At 45.5% G+C, this 23,002-nt stretch overlaps 1 protein-coding gene across 1 annotated transcript; it reads left to right on the top strand.

The window, feature by feature from the left end:
- LOC311147746 (collagen alpha-1(XX) chain-like) lies at positions 1–22,113 on the top strand (the record flags this gene model as incomplete). The annotated part of the gene is made up of 40 exons (XM_084184517.1): positions 1–97; positions 3,048–3,152; positions 5,308–5,451; positions 9,398–9,562; positions 10,482–10,691; positions 11,192–11,359; positions 11,676–11,960; positions 12,166–12,324; positions 12,487–12,656; positions 12,820–12,949; positions 13,103–13,248; positions 13,344–13,473; positions 13,649–13,788; positions 13,903–14,029; positions 14,153–14,292; positions 14,414–14,546; positions 14,677–14,822; positions 14,951–15,080; positions 15,201–15,317; positions 15,465–15,611; positions 16,102–16,158; positions 16,280–16,318; positions 16,402–16,540; positions 16,627–16,769; positions 17,523–17,632; positions 17,842–18,000; positions 18,082–18,159; positions 18,329–18,415; positions 18,568–18,621; positions 18,812–18,907; positions 19,135–19,188; positions 19,391–19,444; positions 19,602–19,655; positions 19,758–19,829; positions 20,031–20,066; positions 20,157–20,223; positions 20,326–20,514; positions 20,652–20,729; positions 20,827–20,988; positions 21,104–22,113. The coding sequence occupies 40 exons, from the start codon at positions 1–3 to the stop codon at positions 21,130–21,132; spliced, it is 4,746 nt and encodes a 1,581-aa protein (XP_084040643.1). The 3' UTR covers positions 21,133–22,113.
- Between the last annotated feature and the right edge of the window lie 889 nt (positions 22,114–23,002).

Raw genomic sequence — 23,002 nt, 5'->3', positions numbered from 1 at the left:
ATGCCTCTTCACTGCCTCCGACCTGGCTGCCCAGCGCTGATGGTGCCTTACCTGGTCACCCTCCTGCTGCTAATGACCTCTGGAGTCCATAGCCAAGGTACCATGTACTTCATTACTAATACATCATCACTACTATTTATCAGATCATGTATATACCATGTGACCGTGGTATTCAATGGCTATTTTGCTCTAGCTGTAGAAGCATACAAATCCCCTGGCATTGTGCAATCTCTCTAGACTGTCTGTCTGACATGCAGACTCATGTTAGCAATTACACTCTCAGGACACTAATGTGAACTCAGTCACTCCTTTTTGTTGCCACACACACACACACACACACACTAAGCAGTTTACAGTGAGGTAAAAAAGTATTTGATCCCCTGCTGATTTTGTACGTTTGCCCACTGACAGACATGATCAGTCTATAATTTTAATGGTAGGTTTATTTGAACAGTGAGAGACAGAATATCAACAAAAAAAACCAGAACAACGCATGTTAAAAATGTTATAAATTGATTTGCATTTTAATGAGGGAAATAAGTATTTGACCCCTCTGCAAAACATGACTTAGTTCTTGGTGGCAAAACCCTTGTTGGCAATCACAGATGTCAGATGTTTCTTGTAGTTGGCCACCAGGTTTGCACAAATCTCAGGAGGGATTTTGTCCCACTCCTCTTTGCAGATCTTCTCCAAGTCATTAAGGTTTCCAGGCTGACGTTTGGCAACTCGAACCTTCAGCTCCCTCCACAGATTTTCTATGCGATTAAGGTCTGGAGACTGGCTAGGCCACTCCAGGACCTTAATGTGCTTCTTCTTGAGCCACTCCTTTGTTGCCTTGGCCGTGTGTTTTGGGTCATTGTCATGCTGGAATACCCATCCACGACCCATTTTCAATGCCCTGGCTGAGGAAAGGAGGTTCTCACCTAAGATTTTACGGTACATGGCCCCGTCCATCATCCCTTTTGATGCAGTGAAGTTGTCCTGTCCCCTTAGCAGAAAAACACCCCAAAAGCATAATGTTTCCACCTCCATGTTTGATGGTGGGGATGGTGTTCTTGGGGTCATAGGCAGCATTTCTCCTCCTCCAAACACGGCGAGTTGAGTTGATGCCAAAGAGCTCGATTTTGGTCTCATCTGACCACAACACTTTCACCCAGTTCTCCTCTGAATCATTCAGATGTTCATTGGTAAACTTCAGACGGGCCTGTATATGTGCTTTCTTGAGCAGGGGGACCTTGCGGGCGCTGCAGGATTTCAGTCCTTCACGGCGTAGTGTGTTACCAATTGTTTTCTTGGTGACTATGGTCCCAGCTGCCTTGAGATCATTGACAAGATCCTCCCGTGTAGTTCTGGGCTGATTCCTCACCGTTCTCATGATCATTGCAACTCCACGAGGTGAGATCTTGCATGGAGCCCCAGGCCGAGGGAGATTGACAGTTATTTTGTGTTTCTTCCATTTGCGAATAATCGCACCAACTGTTGTCACCTTCTCACCAAGCTGCTTGGCGATGGTCTTGTAGCCCATTCCAGCCTTGTGTAGGTCTACAATCTTGTACCTGACATCCTTGGAGAGCTCTTTGGTCTTGGCCATGGTGGAGAGTTTGGAATCTGATTGATTGATTGCTTCTGTGGACAGATGTCTTTTATACAGGTAACAAGCTGAGATTAGGAGCACTCCCTTTAAGAGTGTACTCCTAATCTCAGCTGGTTACCTGTATAAAAGACACCTGGGAGCCAGAAATCTTTCTGATTGAGAGGGGGTCAAATACTTATTTCCCTCATTAAAATGCAAATCAATTTATAACATTTTTGACATGCATTTTTCTGGATTTTTTTATTTTGTTATTCTGTCTCTCACTGTTCAAATAAACCTACCATTACAATTATAGACTGATCCTTTCTTTGTCAGTGGGCAAACGTACAAAATCAGCAGGGGATCAAATACTTTTTTCCCTCACTGTATGTCCGATAATCATATAATATAATAATGGTTGGATATTGGCTGATGTTAGTCATAGGTTTAAACAAGAAATTTAATTTTGCCAGATTTTTCAGTGTACCGTTTTTATGTTTCTTTATCAGTATGCAACAGTGCTCAATCTCAGAGCTCCCAGTGCAGTCATGGCTGATGATCTCTGGGCTGTTGTTGTTATTCATGGGAGTGTGGGGCATTGACCCCAGTCTCCAGATCCCCTCTGATCCTCTGCCAGAAGTAGATGCAGGGACAGTGGGACACTACTAAAGCATTTCCATGTGAACAGAGACCCTTGCCCCTTACCCCTGTCCCACCCCCACCTCTCTGAATGAAGACAGTGGCTAATGTCAGGCATCAACAGTAAGTGCTATGATTCATGTCTGCGCTCCTCTACAATTTCTTCCGTTTTCCCCATGACGTCGTGTATAAGGTGCCTTCAAACTGACCTTCAACCTCAGGCCCTAAACGGATTTCCTGTCCCTCTTGCTATCCCAGTGGAGAACACAAGGCCTGCTTTGAGCAGACGGGCAGCTGGAGAGGAGAGAGGAGGACAGAGAGTGACACATGAAAGAAGAGGATTGTTGGGGATGCCCTCGTTGGAAATTATGGAGATTAGCCGAAAACAAGAGACTGATTTGATTGGAGAAGGAGGAAGAGGCTCCCTTTCCAAAATTGGAGGTCTGAAAAAGGTTTAGAACCTATTAAAAATTCATTTTTTAGTAGTTTGATCTTAGAACAGCACCCCACCACCACCACCCATTGCCAAGTTCATCGCCATACTCATACCCAGAATCACATCCCCAGCAGATACACAGCCCTGCCAACACAGCTCAGTTGGTCTCTCACAACAAGTAATCACTACATAGATGTTCATGTTTCAAGTGCCTAGTGTTGATTATGCTTTTGTCTGTGTGAGAGAAAAATCAGTTGTTCCAATCACAAGTTGCTTATTTTGTTCTGTGTTCTGGCGGGTATACTTGTGAATAGCAGTCGGATTGTTGATTGTCTGATTGATTTGATATTAGATGTGGACCTATTTCTAACGTGGGTGCGTGTGTTGCCTACACTGCAGGGCGTCTGAAACTGACAGTGCTGTCTGAGGATCGGCTGCAGATGAAGTGGAAGGAGGCTGATGGGCCTGTCCAGGGATACAAGGTCCGCGTGAAGCCCATCTCAGGTGAGACAGCAGTACTGGTGTGTACTGTGAGGTTGAGAAGAGTTGATTCTAACTAAGAGTTGACAATGTTGGGTCACAATGACTTCAATCTGGAATCCTTAATGGTGAAACTGTCACGTCCGTTTGCGATATTACAACAACAAAGAAGTTACTGCAAACAACGAACAAACAGTGTTTTTTTTTCATCTGACATCATTGCATGCGCGTTAGAACAGCAGCATATGTACTGCATTTTTTTTTTTACATTGATTAGCGATGCTCCCCACCTCTGGTTCGTCAACCAAACAAAATCAATAACAACGGCCATGGCAATCAAACAAAATCAATAACAACGGCCATGGGGCGGACAGTGGTGCTGTTTCCTCCTACGATACTACGGATTCCATATTTAACCAAGACCAAGTAGCACTTACTTACAGTATATAGAGTATTGTACAGTATATACAGTGCCTTCGGAAAGTATTCAGATCCCTTGACTTTTTCCACATTTTGTTAGGTTACAGCCTTATTCTAATTTTATTTTTTTTCCCCTCATCAATCTACACACAATACCCCATAATGACAAAGCAAAACGTGCTAATTTATATTACATTTACATTAGTATTCAGACCCTTTACTCAGTACTTTGTTGAAGTACCTTTGGCAGTGACTACAGCCTCGAGTCTTCTTGGGTATGATGCTACAAGCTTGGCACACCTGTATTTGGGGAGTTTCTCCCATTCTTCTATGCAGATCCTCTCAAGCTCTGTCAGGTTGGATGGGGAGCGTCGCTGCACAGCTATTTTCAGGTCTCTCCAGAGATGTTTGATCAGATTTAAAAGTCAGGGCTCTGGCTGGGCCACTCAAGGACATTCAGAGACTTGTCCCGAAGCCACTCCTGCGTTGTCTTGGCTGTGTGCTTAGGGTCGCTGTCCTGTTGGAAGGTGAACCTTCGCTACAGTCTGAGGTCCTGAGAGCTCTGGAGAAGGTTTTCATCAAGGACCTCTCTGTACTTAGCTCCGTTCATCTTTGCCTCGATCCTGACTAGTCTCTCAGTCCCTGCTGCTGAAAAACATCCCCACAGCATGATTCTGCCACCATAATGCTTCACCGTAGTTTATGGTGCCATGTTTCCTACAGATGTGACGCTTGGCATTCAGGCCAAAGAGTTCAATCTTGGTTTCATCAGACCAGAGAATCTTGTTTCTCATGGTCTGAGAGTCTTTAGGTGCCTTTTGGCAAACTCCAAATGGGCTGTCGTGCCTTTTACTGAGAAGTGGCTTCCGTCTGGCCACTCTACCATAAAGGCCTGATTGGTGGAGTGCTGCAGAGATGGTTGGCCTTCTGGAAATTTCCCACCCAGCTGCCTGTTCGCCACAATAAAAAAAAAAATATATATATATATTTTTAATAGTTTCTTTTATTTATTGTTTTGTTTTCTTGTTTTTTATGTCATTGATGCTCTTATCCAGAGCGACTTACAGGAGCAATTAGGATTAAGTGCCTTGCTCAAGGGCACATCGACATATTTCACCTAGTCAGCTCGGGGATTAGAACCAGCGACCTTTTGGTTACTGGCACAACGCTCTTAACCACTAAGGTACCTGCCGCCCTAATAAAGCTTCCATGCTGTCCCTCCCACTTAACTCCATGACATCTGGAGCCAGAGTTGATCAAAGCCCTGGCCACTGGCTAGTAAACACCTGCTCACTCTAATTTATGAAAGAAGCACGAGGGGACATTAGGGATTTTGGAGAGATGGGGACGATGAAGAGATGTGGCAGTGGGCTAGAAGAGGGAAAAGGAGTATAGTATATCTGGCTCAGTTGATGTTGTAAACAAAGCCTCAAGGAACAATTGATATTTTTTGTGTTTTGGCTGCTGCAGTGCAAACACACCTGGCTGTGGAGGCTGTCACCTGATCGCTTAGGGAGATATGCTGTGGCTTATCCAACCACCTTCTGGGTCATGACTCGCACACATTCTTTACTATAGAACAATAGGATAACAGTCGTCTCTCTTCCTTGTTGATTTGTTGTCTTTTTGTCTGCTCACTATCTCTTTCTAGCATTTGTTGTGGTAACACCAGCAGTATGTATGTGTGTCTCTGTCAGTTGCTCTCTCACTTCTGTAACAATCTGAGAGACTGTCTGATGTGTTTATCTCTGTCCTCCAGAGGTGCCCCAGCCAGAGCTGATGCTGACTACCACGCGTGGCCGGGCTACAGTGGCAGGTCTGGACTCCAGCCAGGAATACGCCCTTCAGGTCCTAGTGCTTAACGGCACCCTGGAGAAACTCATCGCCAAGAGACGCTTCACCAGTAAGAGACGGCAGGGGAGAGGGAGTGTTGAAAAGGAAGGAGAGGCGAGGAGGAAGAACAGGGGGAGAAGGAATGAATGCAGAGGACTTAAGAGGGAGAGGGAGGAGGAATGGAATGCCGGAGGGAGATTGGAAAGGTGGATGTGAATAATGAGTAGGTTTAGTATTATAGAGGAAGCAGAGACTATGAAATTAAGAGTGTGAAGGACAGGAGGAAGATGGATAAAGAGCCAGAGAGGGATAGCTTAAGGGAGGACAGGAGGGAGTATTCGATGGAGTGGGAGGTTGGGTGAATGTATGGAATGACTGGTATGGGGAAATGAAAGTGAGAAGGAAAGAGTAACATGTTAGAGAAAGATGATGACTACTGTACTGAGAAGGAGAGAGTGAGGGGCACAGCAAAGGAGAGATGTACAGATACAAAGATCAAGAGTGAGGACATAGGCCCTCATGCCCACTACTGTAGGAATTCTCAAAGCATTTAGGAATTTGGGGAAATCCCTTTTAAAAACCGCAGTTGACCTGTGTGGGCTTTACCATTTACATTTGACATTTAGCAGATGCTCTTATCCAGAACGACTTAAAGGAGCAATTAGGTTTAAGTGCCTTGCTTAAGGGCACATCGACAGATTTTTCACTTAGTCGGCTCGGGGATTAGAACCAGCGACCTTTCGGTTACTGGCACCACGCTCTTACCCACTACGCTACCTGCCGCCCAAATTCACTTTTTCTCTGGATGGTAAACTGGTCATCAAAAAGCAACTGTTATTCTCTGTCAGGTGACAAAACATATTATGGCTGTGGGTTGAGAAAATAAGCCTTTATAGACACAACACCCGCTCTCAGTTTTTCAGACATTTGCAGTCATCACGCACAGCCTTTTCCCAGTAATTTGGGAATTTCTGAATACCTGTGTGCCTTTCACATTTTAATGTGTGTGAACACTTCCGTATCATTCCATTACATGAAACCACACACACACACACCTCTATCAGCCTGTCTTTCACAAGGGACTGTCTGTAATACATGTTGTGATTATTGCGGGAGGGAGACAGAAGCTAGGTTTCCATCCAATTGGCGACAGATTTTCATGCAAACGTTCTAAAATCTGCATAAAAACAATATGCGCGTTTTCCCTCCAGAGATGATTCCATCAAATTGACATGTTGCAGATAAAAGGTTGCAGATGACATAGTGCACATACACTGCCTTTTGCCGTTAAATTCCCATGTACTGAATAAAAAATACAAGTTAAATGGGTTTCTATCGCATTTTCAACGTTACTGATGGTTTTCTCACAAAACAAAATTGCGTTATATAGTAAGTGTGCCCACTCTGGTGTTTGCACGTGGGCTGTAGCCAACCACCCTGTACATGATGAGATTATTATTATGGACAAAAGAGCAAGGTTATTTTTATTTGTCAAACGGCAGCCAAGCATCGATTATCATGTCACCAGAATAAGACCCTCGATATTTATTGGAAAGGAGCATCAAGCTCCTCCCCGTGCACTTTCACCACCCCTGTGAAGTTCATCATCATTTATTTCATCTGTAGCCTAATAAACTGCATGCTTTCCCGACTTGTCGTAGTGGAAGGACCACACATGTCATCGCGTGACTCCAAGTTTATTTACTTCGATATGATGGTTATTATATCTATATTTGCTCTTAAAGGCGTTTCCACCGACACAAAAAGATCCCACCTTGTCTAGCGTATTTTGTTTTGTTGACATTTGGAAAGTTTTGTTGACATCAGGCCTGTCATGACATTTTTTATCCGACGTACTTTACTCGCATAAAAAGGTTGAATGGAAAGCTGGTTGATGTACCAACTGTTATAGGAACAAAGTGCCCTTCAAAATGTTTCTTATTGTTGCCAGCCTTTCAGTGATAGTGGGTTACTGTGTCAAGGGAAGCGCGTTGGGACAAGTCAGACTTTGGTGTTGACTGTAAAATATCTGGCTATCATTCAATAATTATCCTAGTCTGGGAGCTCCTTCCTGGCCTCTCTTCTCAAACCCCCAGCCCCACTTGTTGTTTCCATGGAAATGTCATACTCAATTTGCTGTCACACTTACCATTTTCTCCAGGCAACATTTGCCCTTTTCATGGCGCTGTGTACAGTCGTGGTCAAAAGTTTTGAGAATGACACAAGTATTGGTCTTCACAAAATTAGCTGCTTCAGTGTTATGAGATATTTTTGTTAGATGTTACTATGGTATACTGAAGTATAATTACAAGCATTCCATGAGTGTCAAATGCTTTTATTGACAATTACATTAAGTTTATGCAAAGAGTCAATATTTGCAGTGTTGACCCTTCTTTTTCAAGACCTCTGCATTCCGCCCTGGCATGCTGTCAATTAACTTCTGGGCCACATCCTGACTGATGGCAGCCCATTCTTGCATAATCAATGCTTGGAGTTTGTCAGAATTTCTGGGTTTTTGTTTGTCCACCCGCCTCTTGAGGATCGACCACAAGTTCTCAATGGGATTAAGGTCTGGGGAGTTTCCTGGCCATGGACCCAAAATGTCGATGTTTTGTTCCACGAGCCACTTAGTTATCACTTTTGCCTTATGGCAAGGTGCTCCATCATGCTGGAAAAGGCATTGGTCGTCACCAAACTGTTCTTGGATGGTTGGGAGAAGTTGCTCTCGGAGGATGTGTTGGTACCATTCTTTATTCATGGCTGTGTTCTTAGGCAAAAATGTGAGTGAGCCCACTCCCTTGGCTGAGAAGCAACCCCACACATGAATGGTCTCAGGATGCTTTACTGTTGGCATGACACAGGACTGATGGTAGCGCTCACCTTGTCTTCTCTGGACAAGGTGTTTTCCGGATGCCCCAAACAATCGGAAAGGGGATTCATCAGAGAAAATGACTTTACCCCAGTCCTCAGCAGTCCAATCCCTGTACCTTTTGCACAATATCAGTCTGTCCCTGATGTTTTTCCTGGAGAGAAGTGGCTTCTTTGCTGCCCTTCTTGACACCAGGCCATCCTCCAAAGGTCTTTGCCTCACTGTAAGTGCAGATGCACTCACACCTGCCTGCTGCCATTCCTGAGCAAGCTCTGCACCGGTGGTGCCCCGATCCCGCAGCTGAATCAACTTTAGGAGACGGTCCTGGCGCTTGCTGGACTTTCTTGGGCGCCCTGATGCCTTCTTCACAGCAATTGAACCTCTCTCCTTGAAGTTCTTGATGATCCGATAAATGGTTGATTTAGGTGCAATCTTACTAGCAGCAATATCCTTGCCTGTGAAGCCCTTTTTGTGCAAAGCAATGATGACGGCACGTGTTTCCTTGCAGGTAACCATGGATAACAGAGGAAGAACAATGATTTCAAGCAACACCCTCCTTTTAAAGCTTCCAGTCTGTTATTTTAACTAAATCAGCATGACAGAGTGATCTCCAGCCTTGTCCTCGTCAACACGCTCACCTGTGTTAACGAGAGAATCACTGACATGATGTCAGCTGGTCCTTTTGTGGCAGGGCTGAAATGCAGTGGAAATGTTTTTTTGGGATTAAGTTAATTTTCATGGCAAAGAGGGACTTTGCAATTAATTGCAATTCATCTGATCACTCTTCATGACATTCTGGAGTATATGCAAATTGCCATCATCAAAACTGAGGCAGCAGACTTTGTGAAAATTAGTATTTGCATCATTCTCAAAACTTTTGACCACGACTGTATGTGCTGGCATTTCTTTTTGTCAAGCTCTGCATAAAAATGCTATGTTTATTGTGTAGAATGTACAATTATTTTGATTCATTTACTCATCCACTATTGTTCCACATTTCGCCTTTCCTTCTCAAATTCCTCTTCTTCCTCCTCTTCCTCTCCAACCACTGCTGTCATTTCTCTTCCACCATCTTTTCCTCCTTCGTCTATCCATGGCTCCATTTCCTCTCTTCTGTCCCTTTGCTCTCCTCCCTGTATCCTGCCAGTTGAGGGCTTGCGAGAGGAGGAGTTGGTCCGTAGTGGCAGTCGTGAACAGCGGAGGAAGGCCCTGCCAGGGGGGTCAGGGTCAGGTGAACTGGATGACCCCATAGAGGCCCTGCGAGCTGTACCCACTGTAGTCTACCATGAGCCGACAACCACCACCGCTACAGGTAGGGCTTTTAGGTCAAAGGATTTTACACTGTAGAGCAGGGGTATTCAAATCTTAACCTATGAGGTCCAGATTACCTCTGTTTTACTTAATAATTAATGGAACCTACCGGTTGACAGGTCTAAATCTGTCTCTGATTAGAGGGGAAGAATGGGGAAAAAAGCAGTGGAACTGGTTTTGAGGTCCAGATTTGAATTTGAGGGCCGTAGAGCAATGCCCAAGAATCTTACTCTGGCCAATAAGCACTGAAGTGAATATAATGGTCATCCTCAATCAGTTCTGCAAGTAATGTGCTGTAACAGGATTTTATGTTTTGAGGGTTATTTCACTTCTTGTTTACTGTCGTAATTATATACGTCACACTACAGTGCTTTTGGCAAAAGGTAGGCATACCGTATCGAATATGTTCAGGTCTGATAATTGCTTTGGTTGTGGGTGGAAACAGTGGCACTTAGAAAATAAAAAACACAATGCCTCCCCATAGTTGATATTAATATGTGCTCCTCTCTGTTCCGCCATGGGCTCTGTCATTATGTGTGTGTTTAACTGGGAGGGTGGGGGCAGGAGCCTGGAGAGGCGCCAGTGTTCTGTAATGAGAGCCCTGCTGCAGTGCCACAGCTGTAATCTGCCCTGTCCTGTCCTGGCCTAGGATATGCACTGCACTGGAGAGAAACAGGGCTGAGAGGAAACAGGGAGTGGACATGGGGTGTGGGATAAGGGACTGTCCAACAGGGGTTTACTAGTTCCCTGTATCTTAACAATGTCTCATAAGAACTGGAGATTGGATATTACTATGACCTGTAACTGAATGTTTATGTCATCATATAAGAACTGGTGTCCAGAAATGATTATGCTATTGTAATTTCTGTCATAGACTTTGTTTCTTTAACACGACCATCTGTCAAATTGTGTTTCTGTAGAACCTCCAACTACTCCAGTAACAACTACCCAGAATAATGACTTGGTGACAGAGAAGGCTCCCAAAGAGAAGAGGAAGAAGAAGAAAGAGAAGAATCGCTCCAAGGTGGACAATAAGGAGGAGCAAGGGACAACTCAGGGGAAACCAGTAGAGGATGAGAACTCAGACAGGGAGAAACTCAGGAAGACAATCCCCACCCAGCCTGTCACAGGTACACCAACTCCCATCCATCCCACCTACAGCAAACAGTTTGTAAAAACACAATAACTATTACTTCTCCAAGATGTACCAGGCAAAATGTTTTTGTTTAAAACGCCTGGCTGTTAATGTATTTTCAGTGTTGTAAGTGAAGTACCCTATTCAGAGCCCTTAATATGCACACTCTTCTAGCGCTAAAGGATAAAGTTAAGTCCTAGAAGAGGAGTTCGGGCCTTCCTTTGTCATCCTCAGCACTGCAATCGTATAAAAAATATTCCAGTTAGTGGCTATTTCAGATCTGATGACAGCGTTTCCTGAGGAGGGGAACACATAGAGGACAGGATAATGATAGGGCCTCTAGGGCAGGAATGTGCTCCCACTCCCCTGTAATCCTCTGTAACACACACACACACACACCTACCTACTACTACTTCTAATACTACTATGAATGCATTCTCCTTAGTTTGGATCAGCCAGTTTCTTGATTTTAAGAGTGTTTCTTCATTAATCCAGTGGTGTCCACTCGGAAGGCCTTTGAGTGTGACACGACAGCAGCTGCTGATGTGGTCATGTTGGTGGACGGCTCCTGGAGCATCGGACGCACCAACTTCAGACGTGTCAGGGACTTCCTGGAGGGTCTAGTTACGCCTTTCCATATCGGCCCAGACAGGGTGCAGATAGGTGAGACACAGCAGACTCTTTCTGCTGAATTTGCGTTTTGTGTTTCTTATAAAAGGGTGTGTGATGTGATTGCATAATTAATACAATAATAAACCACATATATAAGACCTCCCCAGGCAAAAGTATTTTGATGTTAAGGATTCTTTGTACATTTTCTTTAATCTAAATCCTGGTGGTTTTGGCCACTTTCCAGTTTCTGCAGCTGCATTTACTAGGTCTATAACAGAACTCTCCTCTATTAGCTTTTGACTTTACGGGACACCAATAACTGTCGTGTGGAGTGCTATTAACAGTTTATTGCCCCTCCGTTTCCCAGCCCTTTCTCAGTACAGTGGAGACCCTCGCACAGAGTGGCAGCTCAATAACTTCACTACCAAAGAGCAGCTGCTGGAGGCAGTCAGGAACTTCAGATACAAGGGAGGCAACACCTTCACAGGCCAGGCTCTGCTGCATGTCCTGGAGGAGAACCTGAGACAAGAGTCGGGGGCGAGGCCGGACACCCCTCGATTCCTGATCCTCCTGACGGATGGGAAGTCGCAGGACGACGCCATCGCTGCAGCCAACCGGCTGAAGAACAAAGGCGTGGAGATCATCGCTGTAGGTGAGATCTACCCTGGTGGTGCAGCCTGTTACTCTGGAGGGTTTAGTTCGCATAATAGAGAGTACGGGAAGTACAGGTGTTTGTATGGCTTTGTTTGTTTGTTTTTGCATGTTGTTTATGCATGGTTGTGTTTGTCAGTAATTTGTGTGTGTCTGTACATGAATGTATTGCCGTGTGAAAAAAGGCCTGTCCCTGTCTCTCTCAGGTGTGAAGAACGCAGACGAATCCGAGCTGAGGCAGGTGGCGTCGGAGCCTCTGGAGCTCAACGTCTACAATGTGAATGACTTCCCTCTGCTCAGCAAACTGGTGGACCGACTGGTGCACATCCTCTGTGGGAAGATAGAGGAGCGCAGCATTGCGAAGAGTGAGTTTAGTACTTCAGTACATTCATATGTTTGTATAAACTCTCACAACCTGACATAAGTCCATTTGTGGCAAAGGCAATGAGAAATGCCAAGAAACATTATATCTTCACAGAGTGAGAAAATACCAAGTCAAGTTTCCTCATTCTCTGTTTACTGCGCAGGAAACGAAAGGCCGACAGAGGACCCTGTGCTGTCCTACCCCAGCCCCACAAACCTGGAGTTCTCTGAGCTGGGCCCCAGGGAGGTGCAGCTGAGCTGGACTGGACCTACCCGTCCCGTCCTGCAGTACAGAGTGGTGTTCCACAGCGCTGAGGGACAGAGCCCACAGGAGGTCAGAGACAGACAGAATGTTCTCATGAATGTCGGCATTTACAAGTCATTGCAGTTATGGAGCTCTAGAACTTTAGTCATGGAAAAAAAGCAGTTGTGTAAACATGTAGCTATTTGGTGGTTTTGGCTGTGAGTGACTTGATCCCTGTGATTTATGTGTTCAGGTGGTTGTGAATGGGACCGTCTCCAGTGTGCTGTTGGGTGGACTCTCCTCCCAGACTCACTACCACATATCAATCTTCCCTGTCTACGATGACAATGTTGGTCTGGCCCTCAGAGGGACCGTCACCACATGTAAGGCACAACCCATCTGACACATTCCTCAAATATGATGTACTTCATAATTCAAATAACTAGACGAAACCATAGAAATAACTTCTGATACATTCTCTCTCTCTCTACCCTCTCCTTCCTTCCCTCTCTTTCTCTCCTCTCCTGGGTCATCAGTGCCCCTGGCCATGCCGGAAGGTCTGGAGGTGACCCCCTCGTCCCCCAGCAGTCTGAGGGTGCGTTGGAGGGCCGCGGCGGGGGCCACTCAGTATATGGTCCTCTACTCCTCCCTCAGCCACGGAGAGCCCGATGATGCCAAGGAGGTGAGGTTACTGGATGATGGCAGAGGGATGTGTGTGTGGTAGGATCATTTTGTGTTTCCTCACGTTGATGGGTGTATGTTAAATCCCTGTCCCAGGTGAAGTTTGGGGCAGACCAGACTGATGTGGTGCTGGGTGGTCTGATGCCAGTGACAGATTACTCTGTCACCCTGTACGCCCTGTATGACGAGGACCCCAGTGACCCTGTCACCGCCATTGCCACCACATGTGAGGGAGTCATCACTGCCTGTTATTAATGAACATTCAATCAACCTTTTTATTAATTATTTGTTAACCCAGACAGTGTTACAATACTGGTATGTTTGAAAGATATGCGTGAAGTCCTTTCCATCATTCTCTTTCTATCCCTCTCTCTGCATCCTCTCGCTCTCTCTCTCTGTAGACCCGTTGCCCTCCCCTGTGAGTATGAAGTTTCCCATGGTGAGCCACAGCATGGTCAGGGTCAGCTGGGTTCCTGGAGTGGTCGACGTTCCCGGTCACAGAATCACCTGCAGCACCAACCATGGCAGTGACGTCAAACAGGTGTTCACCATTTAACTACTGTGGAATAAAACAGACATACTACTCAATGAAAATGATTTATTTTAAGAGGTTTCCTTGATTGATTGACTATCTCTCCTCTCTCCTCCCTCCCAGGTGGAGGTGACAGGTGTGAACTCAGTGCTGCTACAGAACCTGTCCTCTCTGTCTAGATACTTGGTGTCGGTGCAGTCCCAGTTTGAGCAGGGCCTGTCCTCACCGCTCACAGCCAACGTCACCACATGTAAGATCATGAAACCTAACGCTTCACACACACACGCATTTCAACATCCAGACATGACCTGTGCATGTGACAGAGATTGTGGTTTCTCCCCCTCCCCTCTCTCTGTGTCTCTATATCTGTCAGTGAGGGTACCAGCCACCTCTGATCTCAGAGTCACAAACTTCTCAGGAAGTGACATCACAGTTCGATGGGAGTCAGCCGCAGATGATGTTGTCTCCTACCTGATCAAATGGATCTCACTCAGTGGAGGGGACCTCAGACAGGTACAGAATGTGGAGGAACCTCAGCTTGTCTGTTATGACTACTAAGACTCACCGTATTTAATTGCCAATACAATGCTGTGTTGCATGTATTTTAGTATTACATTTGCTGTGTGTGTTCCAGTTGAGGGTGGATGGGGACAGCGAGGGGGCCATATTGGAGGGGGTGCAGGACGATAAGGAGTATCAGATCTCACTGTCTGCCCTCTACGCTGATGGAGCACAGAGTGAGGCTGTGGCTATACGGTACAGCACCTGTGAGTACAGAATACTCCCATTGTTTCAGACCTGGAGATGTTAATCAGATCAATATGTAATATTGGGATGTACTGTTGTAGTTTTCAGCATAAAGATCATGTATTAATGTGTTATGTGCCTATATCATAGTGTCAGGTGGCGGCCCTTCCAGTGTGTCCATCTCAGAGGAGACTGCAGTTAGTCTTCTGGTGAGCTGGGTTCCTCCCAATGCCCATGTACTGCAGTACCATGTCTCCTACACCGCCCTGACGGGAGGAGAGACACAGGAGAGCACTGTGAGTAACACACACACACACACACACACACACACACACACACACACACACACACACACACACACACACACACACACACACACACACAGGTTAGGTTAGGTTGTCACAGTGTTGTTATGCCCCTGCAGGAGTTGGTTTCAGGCAGTGAGAGACGGACATTGCTGCAGACCCTGCTACCTGACACACGCTACAGCATCCTGGTCACTGCAGAGTACCGCAACCGAGAGGGAGGGAGTGCCTCGGCACAGGGCAAAACCAGTGAGTCTGTCTGACACACTCATTTGTCATTAATAGTCTATCACCTGTGAATGCATGATCTCGCATGCACTAGTACACTCAGACATCCCGTCAGTTGTCTCTGTATGTCGGTTTCTCCAGCCAGTCTGCGAGTGAGCAGTGTCAGTGTGATGAGGTCTGATCACTCCAGTATCTGTGTGTCTTGGAGGCCTGTTTCAGCAGTCAGTGGTTACCGCATTGCCATCCAGTCTTTCAAAGGTAACAAGACCTTTCTAGCACATCTTGAAGTTACTCGGGTAGTCAGGAATCTTGGTTTTTGCGCTACCATCCATCGCTGTTTCTTACAATTATTTTTTTGTGTGGTGTATGTTTTTCTCTATGTCTCTACTGTGTTTGGGAGCCCAGACAAGCAGACAAAGCAGGAGATAGTGGATGCATCAAGCAGCAGCTACTGTTTCACTGAGCTGGAGCCAGAGACTGTGTACCGCATCAGTGTGCACTCCCGCCTCGACACTGTAGAGGGCGCTGCAGTCTCCATTCTCCACCCCACAGGTTCGTATAACATCAGCATTGTAGATGTAAACCGATCACTGGGGTACAATCCTCTTGATATATCCTCACTTATTCATAGAGTGGATAGATGCGGTGTGAAACACTCTCAATGTAACATTACACATTAATTGAAGTAGAACTAGATACAAGTCTCCTGAGTGGCGCAGTGGTCTAAGTGGTCCACTAGAGATCCTGGTTCGAATCCAGGCTCTGTCGCAGCCGGCCGCGACCGGGAGACTCATGGGCGGCGCACAATTGGCCCAGCGTCGTCCAGGGTAGGGGAGGGAATGGCCGGCAGGGATGTAGCTTAGTTGATAGAGCATGACGTTTGCAACGCCAGGGTTGTGGGTTCGATTCCCACGGGGGGCCAGTATAAAAAATATATATATGTATTCACTAACTGTAAGTCGCTCTGGATAAGAGCGTCTGCTAAATGACTAAAATGTAAATGTAAAATAAGTCATGAACGTTTGGATTTTGACCCCTACAGCATCGGCTCCAGCCAGAATCCCCATTCATCCCAGATTGCACCCAATTCGCAATGAAGGTACTTCTTTATATTATAGTTATTTGTACAGAACAGAGCTATATTGACAGTGCTGTTTGTGTGCTGACAGTGCTGTAACATAACTTTGTTTGTGATTAAACACTGCCCTCTTGTTTTACAGTATGCCCTGAGGTGACCATCAGAAACAGTATTGTAAAAGGTAAGGAAATTATGTTTGTAAAGTAAAGAGCTTTTGTCATCTACACATGGGTGTGTGTGAGACAGTCTGTGTTTCTGCACCAGGGTTCGATATGATGGAGGCTTTTGGTCTGACCCAGAGGGCTTACTCATCTGTGGAGGGGGTGGCTGCTGAGCCTTTTGTCTTCAATACTCTACACACCTATACTGTGTACAGAGACATCCAACTGACCCAGAGCACAGGGTGAGACATTTACACACAGGCACACACACACACACACACACACACACACACACAGTTCAATTATCTCAATATTGTCCCATCCACAGGTTCATCCACCCAGCAGGCTTTTCTCCGGAGCACACCATCAGTATAGCGTTCCGTCTGCTACAGGACACCCCCAGGGAGCCCTTTGCCCTCTGGCAACTCACTGACAACGACTTCCAGCCCAAGATGGGTGTGGTGCTGGACCGTGAGTCTGAGGAGAGGGATGGGGTTGAGGACTGTAGTTTTTACTGTTGTGCTCACAAAATTTGCTGCAGCCATCCTGGCTGTTTACATTTGAAATTTTTAGCGACTTACAATTAGTGCATTCATGTTAAGATAGCTAGGTGAGACAGAAATACATCACAGTACATTTTCCCTCAACAAAGTATTTCTTAGCAAAGTCAGTACTAGTAGGAAAATGCAAGTGCCTTTTCTTTTTTTTTGGGGGGGGGGTTAGGGGCGCCATTAGTTATTTAAGACACTCTTCAAAGAGGTAGGGTTTCAGACGTTATTGGAAGATGGGCAGGGACTCCGCTGTTCTGACTTTAGGGGAAAGCTTGTTTACTCATCATACGGTGGATCATTTCCCCCAAAAACAGTTTTTCCTCTCACCTCCCTCCTCTGTCTCTCTCTCTCTGTGTCTCTCTGTGTCTCTCTGTGTCTCTCTGTGTCTCTCTGTGTCTCTGTGTCTCTCTGTGTCTCTGTGTCTCTGTGTCTCTCTGTGTCTCTCTGTGTCTCTCTGTGTCTCTGTGTCTCTGTGTCTCTGTGTCTCTGTGTCTCTCTGTGTCTCTGTGTCTCTGTGTCTCTCTGTGTCTCTCTGTGTCTCTCTGTGTCTCTCTGTGTCTCTCTGTGTCTCTCTGTGTGTCTCTGTGTCTCTGTGTCTCTCTGTGTCTCTCTGTGTCTCTCTGTGTCTCTCTGTGTCTCTGTGTCTCTGTGTCTGTGTGTCTGTGCCCCCTAGCTGTGAGCAAACTGCTGCTGTACTTCAGTCTGGACTACAGAGGGGAGGTTCAGGAACTCACCTTTGACCAGCCACAGGTCCACAGGCTGTTCTACGGAAGCTTCCACAAGGTGAACGAGAGAGAAAAATACTTGATAAATAGAAGGAAGAAAGCTGGAGAGAAAAAGAGGACGAGAGACAGTTCAATATCAAGACAATGTTGAGTTTTAGATGGTGATGAGAGAATGTGACCATAGATATAGAACTCTAATATATTGTCTATGGTTGTGACATACAGCATGAGTCGGTCTAACACACCCTTCTGTCCTGTGATTGGCAGATTCACCTGTCTATCAGCCAGGTGAGCGTATCCCTGTCTGTGGACTGCCAGCGTGTGGGTGAGAGGCCCGCGCGGCCCCTGGGGACTCTGCCCACTGACGGCTTTGAGATGCTGGGCAAACTGATGAAGACCCGTGGGCCACACAGCGGCTCTGCCCCGGTTAGTTGGAACAAAACTGTTACTTTTACCCACACATAACAAATACTGTAGTAACCAGACTCTCTGTTTTACCTCCTCCAGTTCCAGCTGCAGTCCTTTGAGATTGTGTGCAACACCACCTGGGTCTTAGAGGACACCTGCTGTGATCTGCCAGGCCTGGTTAGTGACACACAGTAACTATATTAAAGGTCATGGGAAATAAATAAATACAGATGTGTAGAGGAATATGGAGTTAATGAATACATTAGAAGCAGAGGCCCTCTGGTGTCCTGCCCTGAATATAACTGTAACTTCATTGACTGTAATCCTGCCTGTGTGACTATGTCAGAGGGATGAGGAGAGCTGCCCCGCCCCTGCCTATGCCTGCACCTGTACCTCCGACATACCTGGAGCTCCTGGGGTCACTGGGCCTCCTGTGAGTCACAGTGTGACAATGTTACATTATGATTAAAGCAGAATAAATTGATTAAATTAACTGAAATGTAGTTATGAAATGATTGCCAATTGCAATGATTTCATGACTGATCCTAAGATGATTATGCAACAATCCTTGTCTCTGTTTTTTAGGGCAAACCGGGTCCTCGTGGAGAAAAGGGTGAAAAGGGAGAGGAGGGCCAAAAGGTCAGAGTTCATAACACTTGTGAAGCCTATACACAAGCACCTGAACAATTCACTATACACAGCTGAACACCATCTGTATTGCATCATAGCCTATTTTCACATGTACTGTACATTATCATGTTTGTCAGAATGTGATTGTGACAGATCTTCCTATATTTTAACCTCTGTTCACCACTCCTGTTTTTCTCAGGGTGAGATGGGCCCTTCAGGGAAAATGGGGTCAGAAGGCGTACTTGGGCCCCTGGGAAATCGTGGCCCTCGGGGATTGACAGTTCAGGGCAAAGCGGTGGGTCGAATTTAAATTGTTATTTTAGAGCATCCTTATTGCTCTCCATGTTTATAAAGTGCTACCTTGCTTTTTAAATGCATCTATCATGTTTGCCCTTTTGAATTGGAAAAATATGTTATTGTGATCAAGTGTGCAATGTCAGCATATTGCAGATCTGTGCCATGCTATTGTGCGATTACAACATTATTTATCACTTATGACCTCTGTCCGTTCCGTCTCTACAGGGACCACCAGGGGCTAGGGGTGTGAAGGGGGAGGTGGGAAAGCCAGGGGGGCAGGTGAGTCTGAATTACAACATTCCCATTTAATAAACCGAACAGGATATTATTCTGACTTTACCAGTCTCTCATCATTTGATTCACTGTGCTGTTGTTTGCATTATGGTTTTCTTCTTTGATCCCTCCACTTTCCTTCCGTCTCCTTCCCAATAATCTCCTTTACATCCTCCCCTCCTCCATCCTCATCCCTGTGTTTCTGTAGGGTTTACCAGGTCCTCCTGGACCCAAAGGGAACGAAGGACCCCCAGGCCCCAAGGTGAGCTCAATCTCAACCCTTATTCAAACACATCCTTGCCCAGTTCCACAAACCATGCCTGGAGTTCAAGACTCCAAGTGTTTGTATTATTAGTGTATATGTATCAGTCTGAAGCCAGCTCTGACCCTGACCTTTGCCTCCTCTTGGTGTTTTTCAGGGCATCAGAGGAGTTGAGGGGAACATGGGCGGACCAGGGATTACTGGACCTAGGGTAAGAATGGGATGAATGTAAAGCAGAGACATACTTGTCATTGTTTACTAGTGATCTCTCTCTCTATTCCTCCTCCCCTAATCCACCCATCTGTGTTTTCAGGGTTTCCAGGGTATGCCAGGACACCCAGGGGTTGTTGGAGAGAGAGGACCTTTAGGGGGGGTGGGGCCTACAGTAAGTACTGAGGGACAAACGGAGCTTCATGACCTGAGACTTTCGCATCCAATATACTGTTGAAAACAACAATAATCCATTACACAATTTCAGTATTCTCAACTCATTAAGTGATCATCCATTGTCTGAGGTGAATCAAATTGTATTTGTAGCGATAGTGGTTATCAACTAGTTGATTGTAGTTTCCCTTTCTATTGACAGGGTCTTCCTGGGAATAAGGGTGAAAGGGGAGAGAAGGTACGTTTTTATAATGCAAGTTTGTCTATGTGCAAGAAAACGTGTTTGTGCTCTCTTGACCCGTTGATTGACAGACATGCTCTGTTTTAGGGAGAGCCTCAGTCCATGGCAATGATCTTCCAGCTAGTCACACAGGCCTGTGAGCAACTGGTGCACAGTAAGTACTGCAATGCTGTACTTGTGTTAATGTAAGGTGATGTTTGAGTGAGTGCACATAGTTGTGTGTATCTATGTAGACTTATTCAGGATTGTTTTTCAGACGAGGTGCTGAAGCTGGATTTGTTCTTGAATGAGATGAGCCGTAAGCCTGTGCCCATTGAGGAACCAGTGGGTCCCCCAGGAGAGCCTGGTATACCAGGGGGAAAGGGCCCACCAGGACAGAGGGGGAACCAGGGAAGACTGGGGACTAGAGGGGAACCAGGGAAGTCTGGATACCCAGGAGAGCAGGGTGAGGCCTTTGGTTTTAGCCCTTCTCTAAATCTACTCTTCCTTCTAATGGTATTGATAATTACTAGTGGTGGTAGTGTTATATTGTTGGTCTTAAGTGATAAGTGTCTCTCATCAGTGGTTCCTTCTTTCCTTCAGGACGTAGAGGTGCCCCTGGGGAGAAAGGCAGCTTAGGGCCCAATGTCCAGGGACCACAGGGAATCAAAGGATTTGCAGGTACACTCTATGAGCAGAAAAATCAAGAAATGGTCCGAAAAGGTTCATTGCTGCTGTCAACTTAGTGATGAGGGTTTTTGTGATTGTATTTGTGCAGGTCTCCCAGGAGAGGCCAAGCTGGGCAGTCCCGGCCCTAGAGGAGAGGATGGCCAGACGGGACCTCCAGGCATCGCAGGAGCAGTCGGGCAGACAGGAGAGATCGGTCCCCCTGGCGTCTGTGATAGCAGTGGCTGTCATAGAGGTGCTCAACCACAAGCAGGTACAACAGCCATATCTAGGACCATTTACAGTAAATATTTCCATATTTCATATATTACCATAAGTGCTTTGACCTCCATGTGATTTTAATGTTTTGACTGCATGTCATTTTTCAGAGGACCCATATTTTGGATACCAGCCTTGAGCACACAGTGGAAGCTGAATTTTCTTGTGACATTGTGGTCCAGCTCCTATCATCTCCTTCATTTTAAGTGCCATTTTGAGTGACATAGAGCACTTGTGCCTTTAGACCTGATGGACAGACTGGGACTGGAGCTGACAAAGCACCACAGTGGAGCGTGTTTGGTGCATTGGAGCCAGTCAGTGACTCAGAGACACATGCTCCACTATAAAGGGGAAAAAGAAGTTGATATGGTTCCTCTTTTCATGAAACACAAATGTATCCAGTACATTTTTAAGTATTTGAATAGGTCTACCTGTTAATACACTTTCTCTAACATATTGTAAAGGCCTATGTTTTAATGGAGGCTATGTAGTGGATATTTTGGCAGACAGAAGGCCTGTTGTAGTTAACTGATGTATATTACCACCTTCGCACTGAAAATGTTACATCTGTTACTTACTTTGTCCATGTTTTTGTACTCATGCACTGTAACATATTACATGTGAAGCATACATTCAAATATGGTTCCTGTCATCTGTAGCTTTTTTTTTAACCTAAACTGCCTCAAGAAAATGTTAATCAAAAGGGTTAATTTTGTAAAAAAGCAATATTTTGTTTCAAACAAATGATATACTGTGAGAATGTCTTTATTGTTTTATAGATATACTGTATATGATCAATTGAATCTTGTTATTCTCATTATACACTAACATGCAGCTTTTCCTGTATTACGTTTTGTATGTTGTCTCACAGGAAAGCCCTGTTGACAATTCCTGCTTTATGTGTGTAAATGGCCATTGGCAGTTGTAATGTGTTCTTGAAAATATTTTATTATACAATGTTTTTTACTTTTATCTACTCTGAAGTGTGTGTGTGTGTGTGTGTGTGTGTGTGAGAGAGAGAGACCAGCATTAGACCAGCTTTTACATAAATATGGTAGTCTAAATAATTATACAGCAGGAAGCCAATTGAGAGTAATAAAATCATGACCTAAAAAAGTGCACTCGCCTAAACTCTTTCTTAATCCCCAAACAGTGGACAAGTTTTGGCTTCAATGATAATGGTTGTGTACTGCAAGACAATAAAAGATAGGCTACTGTTACTGGTGAATTTAACTGAATATTGGCATGATCTGTTCGAGCCTTGAATGCTGATTGGCTGACAGCCGTGGTATATCAGACCCATATACAACGGGTATGACAAAACATTTATTTTTACTGCTCTTATTACGTTGGGAACCAGTTTATAATAGCAATAAGGCACCTTGGGGGTTTGTGGTATATGGTCAATATACCACGGCTACGGGCTGTATCCAGGCACTCGGCGTTGCCTAGCTTAAGAACAGCCCTTAGCTGTGGTATATTGGCCATATACCACACCCCCTCATGCCTTATTGCTTAATTATAAACTAGGTGGTTGGAGCCCTGAATGCTGATTGGCTGACAGTCGTGGTATTTATTTTTACTGCTCCAATTACGTTGGTAACCAGTTTATAATAGGAATAAGGCACCTCGGGGGTTGTGGTATATGGCCAATATACCACGGCCAAGGGCTGTATCCAGGCACTCCGCGTTGCGTCGTGACTAAGAACAACCCTTGGCCATATACCACACCCCCTCGGGCCTTATTGCTTAAATATTCCTCGTCAAGGATATTTGATGCAAGAACTCGGATGCAGAGTAGCCCACGTTTTGCCAGCATTGGGAGGCCAGAGATAGCCAGACAAGTAAATTGGGCTAAGGAACAGAAGTTTGGTATTGGAGAAAGGTCATAAGCGCGTGTTCTGCAAACAATACAGCGGATGAAGGCGCTGCATGAGCGAGGAGAATGGATAGACGTGGTTATGGACAGCTAGGAACAATGACAAGAGCAGAGTGTAGAGGGAAGTTGA

Source organism: Coregonus lavaretus (genome assembly GCF_964263955.1).
Source record: "Coregonus lavaretus genome assembly, chromosome: 20".
NCBI classification, from domain to species: domain Eukaryota; kingdom Metazoa; phylum Chordata; class Actinopteri; order Salmoniformes; family Salmonidae; genus Coregonus; species Coregonus lavaretus.
The sequence above is the reverse complement of the archived record's forward strand: the minus strand, read 5'-3'. Positions and strand labels throughout refer to the sequence as shown.